The sequence below is a fragment of the Ranitomeya imitator genome, chromosome 1, assembly GCF_032444005.1.
Source record: "Ranitomeya imitator isolate aRanImi1 chromosome 1, aRanImi1.pri, whole genome shotgun sequence".
Classification (NCBI taxonomy): Eukaryota; Metazoa; Chordata; class Amphibia; order Anura; family Dendrobatidae; genus Ranitomeya; species Ranitomeya imitator.
The window spans coordinates 842,901,501-842,913,745 of NC_091282.1; the positions used below are offsets into that span (position 1 = coordinate 842,901,501).

At 42.2% G+C, this 12,245-nt stretch overlaps 1 protein-coding gene across 1 annotated transcript in view; it reads right to left on the bottom strand.

Annotated features, from left to right (window-relative positions):
* Positions 1–4,056: 4,056 nt before the first annotated feature.
* IL12RB1 (interleukin 12 receptor subunit beta 1) overlaps positions 4,057–12,245 on the bottom strand; it is a 228,817-nt gene continuing 220,628 nt past the window's right edge. Inside the window, exons 14-15 of the mRNA XM_069745689.1 lie at positions 11,105–11,192; positions 4,057–4,506 (exon numbers count right to left, since the gene is read on the bottom strand). Coding sequence (XP_069601790.1) covers positions 4,132–4,506; positions 11,105–11,192 — 463 coding nt within the window. The 3' untranslated portion in view covers positions 4,057–4,131. The remainder of the gene's footprint in view (positions 4,507–11,104; positions 11,193–12,245) is intronic.

Here is a 12,245-nt window from a genome sequence, read left to right on the forward strand (position 1 = left end):
ATTGATGCTTCTCCATTACTAAGCCGTGGCCTTGATGTCAAAGGTGACAAGACAAAGGTGACATCAACCCCACAAATATTACCCCACATGCCACCGCTACAGGGCAAGTGAGAAGAGCTAAGTGTCAGAATTGGTGCATCTTGGTGCTGATGTTTTTAGCCAGGGGGGCCAATAACCATGGTCCCTTCCTAGGCTATTAATATCAGCCTGCAGCTGTCTGCATAGCCTTTGCTGGTTATTAATTATGGGAGAACCCCACATCATTTTTGGGGGGCTCCCCTATTTTAACAGCCAGTAGAGGCTAAATATACAGCTGTGAGCTGATATTAATAGCCTTGGAAGCTCCATGGGTATTACCCCTTCTCAGGCTATAAACATCTGCCCCCAGTCGCTGGCTTTCCCTCTGCTGGTTTTGTAAATTGTTTGGGAGACCACGCCATTTTTTAAAAATTAAACAGATACTGCGGTAAGGCCGAGGCTACACTTGCAAGAAACGCGCACGAATCTCGCATCTCAATACCCGGTACTGCCGCCTGCACTAGGGACCAGAGTGTGTGGCTGCATGTATTTCTATGTAGCTGAACACTCCGGTCCAAGTCCTAGTATCAGTGCCGGGAATTGATGCAAGACACTTGCGCAAGATTTTTGCAAGTGTAACCCCGGCCTAATGCAGATTTTGTGTGTGTTTGTGTCTTTATTTAACTCTTTATGTACCATTTTAAAATGTTCATTACTAAACATTGGGCTTGGTATTATCTATCTATCTATCTATCTATCTATCTATCTATCTATCTATCTATCTATCTATCTATCTATCATATCTATTATCTATCTACAGTATCTATCTATCTATCTATCTATCTATCTATCTATCTATCTATCTATCTATCTATCTATCTATCTATCTATCATCTTTCTACCTATGCTCGGAGTGAAAAGTGAAATCTTGGAGCCTAAGAACCATCTACTGTAGTTACCCTAGCATTTTTACCCTTCTTATCCCTTAACCACCTCAGATGGGCATGGTCAGATACCAGCTTAAACCTACGGCCTAAAAGCACCTCAGGGTATCTACGGACCATTTTATGGCTAAGAACTCCTTTTCGTTGATGGCATATTTTCTCTCACATGAAGAGAGCTTCCAGTTCAGATATAAGATGGGATGCTCCTCCCCATACACTTCCTGAGACAGCATGGGTCCCAAGCCGACATCTGACGCATTTGTCTGGACGATGAACTCCTTGCTGGAGTCTGGTGTGACCAGAACCGGATGTTTACACAGATCCTGTTTCAGCTCCTGGAAAGCCATCTCAGTCTCAGCAGACCATTTAATCAACATTGATGCCTTGAAGGAGGTCCGTTAATGGCAATCATGGCAAACCTTGCGATAAACTGCCTGTAGTAACCCACAATTCCAAGAAATGCCCTCACTTGCTTCTTGGAAAGGAGTTGTGGCCATTTCTGATTGCCTCAATCTTGTTCATCTGACACTTGATTTCGCCCCGCCAGACGACATAGCCTAGGTATTTGGCCTCCTCCTTCCTTATGGCACATCTCCTTCGGCAGATCCATCCATGCAAGAATATGAACAAGTTCCCGGGCAATACTCTTGGCCGAGTAGGTTCCTAGTGGTACTGCTTCATGGTACCGGGTCACATAGTCCATGACCACTAAGACGTTTTGGTGCCCTTGTGCAGATTTAATTAGAGGACCCACTGGATCCATGGCAATGCTGTAAAATGGGACCTCTATCACAGGTAGCAGAACTAGGGTACTTCAAAAGTGAGTAGAGGGAGTGGGTGTCTGGCAGGTGGGGAAGGATCTACAATAATTTAGGATGACTGGGTAACACCCCGACCAATAGAACATCTGCATTATTCTCTCCTGTGTTTTCTCTGTGCCCAGATGTCCCCCCAAAACATGTGAATGGGCTATGTCTAAAACCTTCCGCTGGCAGGGACCTGGAACCAACAGCTGCTCCACTAACTCCACTCTCCTCAGTGTGGTCACCCGATATAGTAACTCGCTATTGGTTGCAAAGTGGGGGTACCTGATGTCACCCCCAGCTCTTGAGCAACTCTATCACAAACATTTTTTTGAGATCACCTTTTAAAGTAAGATCCCGCATTTGAGCAGAGCCAAAATTTTCCCTTTAAACCCCCAGATCAGGAACCTTGGCCTCTCTAACCACCGTCTCATCCTCGCCACCTGCCAGGACGCACAAGGGTAACTCCTCTATCTCTGGCTATGACAGGGATTGATCAGGGTTGAGTTGGCTTCTGTCTGAGTCACTTAGCAACCCGGCCATTCCCCGCAGTCCCAAAAACAGGCTGAAGCTCGGCCCGATTATCACAGGGTGTAGCAAGTCTCTCACAACCTCATGGGACTCAGTGTCACAGTGTGTTTTATATACACTCTGGCAATGGGGTAGTCCTTGGCATCGCCGTGGATACAGCAGATGCCCACATGTTTTCCTGGGGTCAACTGGTGGGATCATTTGCAGTCCCCATCACCCCCACAGCATTTGCAGTCCCCATCACCCGCACATCATTTGCAGTCCCCATCACCCCCATATCATTTGCAGTCCCCATCACCCCCACATCATTTGCAGTTCCCATCACCCCCACATCATCATTTGCAGTCCCCTATCCCCTTCACTTCATCTGCAGTCCCCCTTCATCATTTGCAGACCCCTATCATTTCATCATGTGCAGTACCCCCTCAAACACACTTCATCATTTGCAGCCCCCTATCATTTCATCATCTGCAGTACCCCCTCAAACACACTTCATCATCTGCAGTCTCACTCCCCCCCCACCTCACCCATTTAAAAAACACAAAAATGTTTTTTATACTTACCTCAGTCATTCCCGGTTAGTGTTTTCAGCAGTGAAGCAGCTAGAATGTATGGGCTGCTGAGAGTACCTGAAAGGAGCCCATACATGCTAGCACATTCACTACTGAGACAGCAAGAAAGTATGGGCTGTAGTCAGGACCTGCAGGGAGCCCATACATTCTAGCTACAGCCGAGCAGGAGCTGCGCAGCCGACTAGGTGAGACGGCCGTGCACAGCTCCAAAAAGGCTCCCGGGCCCCAGCGCCGACATGTGCGCCGCACTGCACAGTATTTTAGTGCACGATGGGGCTCGATCAGTAGAAGCACAACAGTGGGGCCCCTGATCTGCGGGGCCCTCTGTGTACTGCTGCTGACCGGGCCCCATGCAGCAGTAAGGGCAGTAATGCCCTGATGGCGGCCCTGCTTTCCTTGATTAAATAAGATTGGTTCAGGTGATCACCTAATCAGAAGCACATTAAGTAGATGGAATTCAACTGACACTGGAATGGAATGGCTGTCAGACATGTAGAGAAGCTGATGCAGTGATCTCTTAAAGTCTTGTTTGATGATTATGAGTTCATGAGGGACCTGTCCTGTCAAACAATTCTGATCGGTTTCTTTGAGGAGATGTTCCAGACTGGACAAAGTAAGACTGATTGTTACTAGACATTTCAAAGGCAGCTCTTATTGTGCTACGTGAAAGGTTGATACATAAAATGAAAACTATGGGATTAGGTGAACATACTGTATGTGTAGATGATTTAACAATTGAGTTGGTGATAGGGACCCAAGGGTGATTATAAATGGAACACACTCTAGGTCATGGTTAACAGTGAGTTACCTTAGGAGTCAGTACTTAATATATTTATTAAAGGGATTCTCCAGGAATATGATAAAATAGCCTCCGTCATGTAATTCAAATGGCAGCCCGTCCTAGTCACATGTCAGGACGGGTTGCAGTCAGAAAATCACAGCTCCTAAGACCTGTGTATTAAGTGACATAAATTAGTCAGCTGCTGGAGCACGGCTGTGACATCAGAAAAAATAAATCTTCAGCTGACAGAGCACCAAGGATTTTTTTTCTCAATCCTCAGACCTCTGTGTGCAGTGTGCACCAAGTGATGTTTATTCACCTTGCTTCGGGTATTTGAGCAGAATCTCAGTAGACTTCTTTACCATTGCAACTGTGAAGGTGTAACTAACTAGGAAATACATTACATTTGTGTTGGATATGGTTTTAATAAATGGAATAGCTTTTAAATATGTATACCATTTTTTCCTGCAAGCAGAAGTCATCTAAGATTCAGTTGTAGAAATGTCTACAGCATTTTGGCTTAGTAAGGTATCATTTTCCATTGGGTCTTCTGTTTGGTGAGGTAAATCATTGTTTATTTTCTCCAAGAACTGAATACCAATATCCTTTTCTACTGTGGGACTCATGGGAGTGACTTGCTTCCTATACTCAAACTGCAGATCTATCTCTACTTCAGTGTCAACTTCAGTTATGACAAGATCACTATTGAATAGATTCTTGTTGCAAATCAAATTTGGAATCTCTATTTCCTTCACAGCTATCTCATTATCTTCAGTCTTCACACCACACTCTATTATCAATGGCTCTGTACTTTGTTCTTCAGGGCTGGAGGGTACAAGGCACCGTTGGTTTGAAATCTACAAGTACATTAATAAAACTATGTTAGTGACATGTTCCTACTGTTCAAAAGGCAATACAATGTTGTCTCCAATCTGCTAAAACGTAAACTTCTTTAAGTTTTTATGCTCAGGACTGGTTCATTCTAACAATGTGGTCTTTGGAGCAAAAAAAAGGTTGTACCCCCTTGTTTAGTTAGCATAGAAAAGAAATGGATGTGAGGTATCACGTAGTGTTACTCGCTAGTGTAGCACGTCTGAGGAGAAGCTACTAAGAAGCCACTTCTTAATCGTTGCAGTGGCTTTCTGTTGTATCATTAAAGATTAATTGCAGATGTCTTGCTTATTGTTAATTGGAAACTGCATAGACATTAAAAATAAGCCATTTCAAAAACCTGACCGGCACATCCAAACATAGACTCAGTGTGAACAGGTGCTGAACCTAGAGTCGCCAACTCGTATATAGTTAAGTAAATAAGGCAGCACACTGCAGCGCCAGAACATGCAAACTTGAAATACGAAATTTGAACTGCATTACTGCACTAGAAATATGAAAAATGAGAGCGTTTAGCGCATAAAAATGGCCAATTTTATGTGTACCTGGTAGCCCCTTTACGGCATCTCTCTTATACCAGGTCCTACGCTTGCCTTACGTCGCTGAGAATAAACGTCTCCATCTGAATGGGTACATGTGAAACCTCCTCCTAGACTACAATTCTCTCTCTCTGTGGAGGGGTATTGGACCTGCTGTAATTAAAACACCTGTGGCTAGGAGGCGGAGTGCACGATCAGAAGGCTAGAGAATACATTTCAAAAACCTGACCGGCACATCCAAACATAGACTCAGTGTGAACAGGTGCTGAACCTAGAGTCGCCAACTCGTATATAGTTAAGTAAATAAGGCAGCACACTGCAGCACCAGAACATGCAAACTTGAAATACGAAATTTGAACTGCATTACTGCACTAGAAATATGAAAAATGAGAGCGTTTAGTGCATAAAAATGGCCAATTTTATGTGTACCTGGTAGCCCCTTTACGGCATCTCTCTTATACCAGGTCCTACGCTTGCCTTACCTCGCTGAGAATAAACGTCTCCATCTGAATGGGTACATGTGAAACCTCCTCCTAGACTACAATTCTCTCTCTCTGTGGAGGGGTATTGGACCTGCTGTAATTAAAACACCTGTGGCTAGGAGGCGGAGTGCACGATCAGAAGGCTAGAGAATACATTTCAAAAACCTGACCGGCACATCCAAACATAGACTCAGTGTGAACAGGTGCTGAACCTAGAGTCGCCAACTCGTATATAGTTAAGTAAATAAGGCAGCACACTGCAGCGCCAGAACATGCAAACTTGAAATACGAAATTTGAACTGCATTACTGCACTAGAAATATGAAAAATGAGAGCGTTTAGCGCATAAAAATGGCCAATTTTATGTGTACCTGGTAGCCCCTTTACGGCATCTCTCTTATACCAGGTCCTACGCTTGCCTTACCACGCTGAGAATAAACGTCTCCATCTGAATGGGTACATGTGAAACCTCCTCCTAGAGAGAGAATTGTAGTCTAGGAGGAGGTTTCACATGTACCCATTCAGATGGAGACGTTTATTCTCAGCGAGGTAAGGCAAGCGTAGGACCTGGTATAAGAGAGATGCCGTAAAGGGGCTACCAGGTACACATAAATTGGCCATTTTTATGCGCTAAACGCTCTCATTTTTCATATTTCTAGTGCAGTAATGCAGTTCAAATTTCGTATTTCAAGTTTGCATGTTCTGGCGCTGCAGTGTGCTGCCTTATTTACTTAACTATATACGAGTTGGCGACTCTAGGTTCAGCACCTGTTCACACTGAGTCTATGTTTACATGTGCCGGTCAGGTTTTTGAAATGTATTCTCTAGCCTTCTGATCGTGCACTCCGCCTCCTAGCCACAGGTGTTTTAATTACAGCAGGTCCAATACCCCTCCACAGAGAGAGAGAATTGTAGTCTAGGAGGAGGTTTCACATGTACCCATTCAGATGGAGACGTTTATTCTCAGCGAGGTAAGGCAAGCGTAGGACCTGGTATAAGAGAGATGCCGTAAAGGGGCTATCAGGTACACATAAATTGGCCATTTTTATGCGCTAAACGCTCTCATTTTTCATATTTCTAGTGCAGTAATGCAGTTCAAATTTCGTATTTCAAGTTTGCATGTTCTGGCGCTGCAGTGTGCTGCCTTATTTACTTAACTATATACGAGTTGGCGACTCTAGGTTCAGCACCTGTTCACACTGAGTCTATGTTTACATGTGCCGGTCAGGTTTTTGAAATGTATTCTCTAGCCTTCTGATCGTGCACTCCGCCTCCTAGCCACAGGTGTTTTAATTACAGCAGGTCCAATACCCCTCCACAGAGAGAGAGAATTGTAGTCTAGGAGGAGGTTTCACATGTACCCATTCAGATGGAGACGTTTATTCTCAGCGAGGTAAGGCAAGCGTAGGACTTGGCATAAGAGAGATGCCGTAAAGGGGCTACCAGGTACACATAAAATTGGCCATTTTTATGCGCTAAACGCTCTCATTTTTCATATTTCTAGTGCAGTAATGCAGTTCAAATTTCGTATTTCAAGTTTGCATGTTCTGGCGCTGCAGTGTGCTGCCTTATTTACTTAACTATATACGAGTTGGCGACTCTAGGTTCAGCACCTGTTCACACTGAGTCTATGTTTGGATGTGCCGGTCAGGTTTTTGAAACATATTCTCTAGCCTTCTGATCGTGCACTCCGCCTCCTAGCCACAGGTGTTTTAATTACAGCAGGTCCAATACCCCTCCACAGAGAGAGAGAATTGTAGTCTAGGAGGAGGTTTCACATGTACCCATTCAGATGGAGACGTTTATTCTCAGCGACGTAAGGCAAGCGTAGGACCTGGTATAAGAGAGATGCCGTAAAGGGGCTACCAGGTACACATAAAATTGGCCATTTTTATGCGCTAAACGCTCTCATTTTTCATATTTCTAGTGCAGTAATGCAGTTCAAATTTCGTATTTCAAGTTTGCATGTTCTGGCGCTGCAGTGTGCTGCCTTATTTACTTAACTATATACGAGTTGGCGACTCTAGGTTCAGCACCTGTTCACACTGAGTCTATGTTTGGATGTGCCGGTCAGGTTTTTGAAATGTATTCTCTAGCCTTCTGATCGTGCACTCCGCCTCCAAGCCACAGGTGTTTTAATTATAGCAGGTCCAATACCCCTCCACAGAGAGAGAGAATTGTAGTCTAGGAGGAGGTTTCACATGTACCCATTCAGATGGAGACGTTTATTCTCAGCGAGGTAAGGCAAGCGTAGGACCTGGTATAAGAGAGATGCCGTAAAGGGGCTACCAGGTACACATAAAATTGGCCATTTTTATGCGCTAAACGCTCTCATTTTTCATATTTCTAGTGCAGTAATGCAGTTCAAATTTCGTATTTCAAGTTTGCATGTTCTGGCGCTGCAGTGTGCTGCCTTATTTACTTAATTAAAAATAAGCAAGACATTACCAATTCAATTCTGAAGCTGCTTCTTAGCAATCGCACCTCAAATGCGGTCTACACGAGTGCCAGTCGCTACACAGGACCATTGGTGAAGCGAGTGTTAACACTCAAGGGAAACTTTATTAAATTGCAAAATATCCTTCCCCAGTAAACAGCATTGCTTAGCATGAGATTTCTAGCTACGGTGCCTTCAAACAGTATTCATACTCTGTGAACTTTTCCACATTTTTCACATTACACCCACAAACTTAAATGTATTTTATTTATGACTTTATGTGATATACTAACACAAAGTAACAAGTATTTGTGAAGTGTAAAGGAAATGATACATGGTTTTCTAATTATTTTAAAAATATAAATCTGAAAATTGTGATGTGCATTTGTATTCAGTCCCCTATAGTCTGACATCCCTAAATAAAATCGAGTGACCAAATGCCTCCAGAAATCACATAATTTTTAAATTGAGTCTACCTGTGTGTAAATTATTCTCAGTATAACTACAGCTGGTCTGTGAAGGCCTCAGAGGCTTGTTCGAGAACATTAAGGATCAAACAGCATCATAAAAACCAAGAAACACACCAGACATGTCAGGGATAAAGTTGTGTACAAGAGTCACAAATATTTGCTATTTTGTGCTGGTATACCATATATAATAAAATGTGTGGGTGTAACATAAAAAATCTGTAAAAGTTCTCCTGATATGAATACTTTTTCAAGGTACTGTATGGGTGGCTAGTTATAGACGTTGTACTGAAGTAGTTGTGCCTCCTCAGTGGTCAAAAAGAGGTAAAAGGAGTTAACAAAGGACACCAGTTTGGGACTCTTGCTTTAAATGAACTGTAGAAACAATCATGGCTAAAAGTTTTGAGAATTACTTAAATTCTGGTCTACTCTTCTCTCAGTTTGCTGCTTCAGCGTTATTAGATCTTTTTCCATGGTTACTGAAGTACAATTATAAGCATTTCATAAGCTTTTATACTTTTATTGACAAATACAAATTTATGCAAAGTATCAGTATCTACAGTGCTGGCCCTTATTTTTCAGGAATTCAGCAATTCTTCCTGACATGCTGGATATCAGCTTATGGGCCAAATCTTCACTGATGACAACTAGAGATGGGTAGACCCCTGATTGTTTGGCAGGTTCAGCCAAACAGCTACAAAAAGTTTGTGTTCGAGTACAGAACAGTACCCGGACCCGAATCTGGACCCCATTCACTTGAATGGGGATCCTGAACATCCAGTGTTTGCCACACTGTCATGTGCATGACAACACAGCAAACACCCCTTCTGATCGGCCGTGAAATCATCACCGCCGGTCAGAGAGCCGCAGTTCCCATACTGTCAAAAGACAGCATGTGCACGCAGCTGTAATCGGATGCAACCGTCCAGGCTGAGAACTACTGGTGACTGAACTTCTGTGAGCGCAGCCTCAGTGACCGGCGGTGAAGTCATCAAGGTTACCTCCGGTCACTGGGGCTGCATTCCCAGCTGAGCTGAACTGCGGTGACCTCGGTGCTAGTGCTTGCAGCAGTTCAGTCACCAGTGGTTTGTCAGCCTGGACGGTTGCATCTTGGCACCATCCAGGTTGAAAATTGTTTATCTCACAGACATGGATTATGGTGTGGGAAAGAAAATGGATAGGTGAGACATATTGTTGTTTTTTGTTTTCTTACAAGAGAATCAGGAGATTCAGTGGAATTAGGCTTTATACTCACCTAACTGTGTTTGTTATTTTTACATTAAAAAGTAAAAGGTTTTTTTTATTTCATATAACAGACTTTATTCTGGCTGTGTCTTTATTAACCATATAACTATAGGATTAGCAATGGATAAGTGTCTTATAGAAGCCTCTCCATTAGTAATCTGTGGGCTTGATGTCACCAGACAATAGAAAGGTGACATCAACCCTACAAATATGAACCCCACCGGCGGGGATGATTTCACCACCAATCAGAAGGAGTGTTCGCCGCGGTGTGATGTGCATGATAGAGCGACAAACTCAAGGTAGCACTTACCTTTTCTTATCCGGACAATCGTTCTTCTAGATGTCCTTGACATTTGAAGGAGACTTCATCAGAGAAAATAACTTTGCAGCATGTAAAGGGATTGGACTCCAGAGGATTGGGTTACATTTATTTTCTCTTATGAAGCCCCCATTAGCATGCTTGGGACACATGGAAGAATAATTGTACAGAGAAGAAAAGGTGAGCATTACCTTGTGTTCAGTGTTATGCCAAAAGTAAAGCATCCTGAGACTTTATATGTGTGGTGTTACTTGTCATCCAAAGGAGTGGGCTCACCTCACTCACAATTTTGCCTAAGTGCACTGCCATCAATAAAGAAGGGTTTCTAAGAAGGAGCATCGTTCCTAATGATCCAGGTACCATTTGATGATGAACAATGCTTTCTCTAGCATGATGAAGAACCATGTCACAAGGCAAAAGTGATAACTAAATGGCTCAGTGAACAAAATATTGATATTTTGAGGCATTAGTCAGGAAAGTCCCCAGAACATAATCCCATTGAGAACTTGTGGTCAGTCCTAAAAAAGCGATACAAATAAAAACACAGAAATTGTGATAAACTCCAAGCACTAATTAGACAAGAATGGGTTTTCACCAGTTAGGATTTGTCCCAGTAGCTGATATCTAGCATGTCAGGGCAAATTACAGGAGTCTTGAAAAATAACGAACAACATTGTAGATATAGAGTTTTTCATTTTTTGATGTATTTATCAATAAATGTGTAAAAACTTATGATTTGCTTATAATTGTATCCAGTAACCATACAAACATCTGACTAAAATATCTAAAAATAGCGAAGCACCAAACTTTGTGAAAGCCCAAATTTGTGTCTGTCTTACAACTTTTGGCTATAATTGTAGATAGTAGAAACCAGTGGGAAGTTTTATTTGATTTGCTTTAAATGTTTAATGTAGTTATACAAGAATTTAGAAATAAGCAATTATCTGCAGTAACAATTGGGAGTGTCAGAACCTTTTCCCATGCACATTACACTTAGTGAACCTACGTAGTTCATCATAAACACCTTAGTTTTTAAAATCATAGAACTAAAAATGGATTGTTAGTGGAATACATACATTTTTATTATCACTGGTAACAAATGTTGTTGCATTACTGTTGCTGGGATCTGGAAGGTCTTGGCATATGCATTGATTTATTTTGTACCTGAAAAATAACAGTACAATTACATTGCTTAGAACTTTTCCAAGAACATTTTAACTCACAGTACAATGTGACATTTTAATGGATTTGATTACAAGAGCTTCTCACAAAATTAGAATATCATCAAAAAGTTAATTTATTTCAGTTCTTCAATACAAAAATTGAAACTAATATATTAGATAGTCATTATAAACAGATCTATTTCAAGTGTTTATTTCTGTTAATGTTGATGATTATGGCTTACGGCCAATGAAAACCCAAAAGTCATTATCTCAGTTAATTTATAATACTTTATAACATCAGCTTGAAAAATTATTTTAAATCCAAAATGCTGGCCTACTGAAATGTATGTTCAGTAAATGCACTCAATACTTGGTCAGGGCTCCTTTTTCCTCAATTACTGCATCAATGCAGCGTGGCATGGAGGCGATCAGCCTGTGGCACTGCTCAGGTATTATACAAGCCCAGGTTTCTCTGATAGCAGCCTTCAGCTCGTTTACAATTTTGGGTTTGGTGTCTCATCTTCCTTTTGACAATACCGCATAGATTTTCTATCAGGTTAAATTCAGGCGAGTTTGCTGGCCAATCAAGCACAGTGATACTTTTGTTTGTAAACCAGGTATTAGTACTTTTGGCAGTGAGGACATGTGCCAAGTCCTGCTGGAGAATGAAATTCCCATCTCCAAAAAGCTTGCTTGCAGAGGGAAGAATTAAGTGCTCTAAAATTTCCTGGTAGACGGCTGCGCTGACTTTAGTCTTGATAAAGCACAGTGGACCTATACCAGCAGATGACATGGGCTCCCCAAACCATCACTGATTGTAGTAACTTCACACTAGACCTCAAGCAGCTTGGATTGTGGCCTCTCCACTCTCCCTCCAGACTCTGGTACCTTGATTACCAAATGAAATGCAAAATTTAATTTAATCTGAAAACAACACCTTGGACCACTGAGCAACAGTCCAGTCCTTTTTTCCTTGGCCCAGATAAGATGCTTCTGGCATTATCTCTTGGTCATGAGTGGCTTGACACAAGGAATTCGACATTTGTCCCAGCAT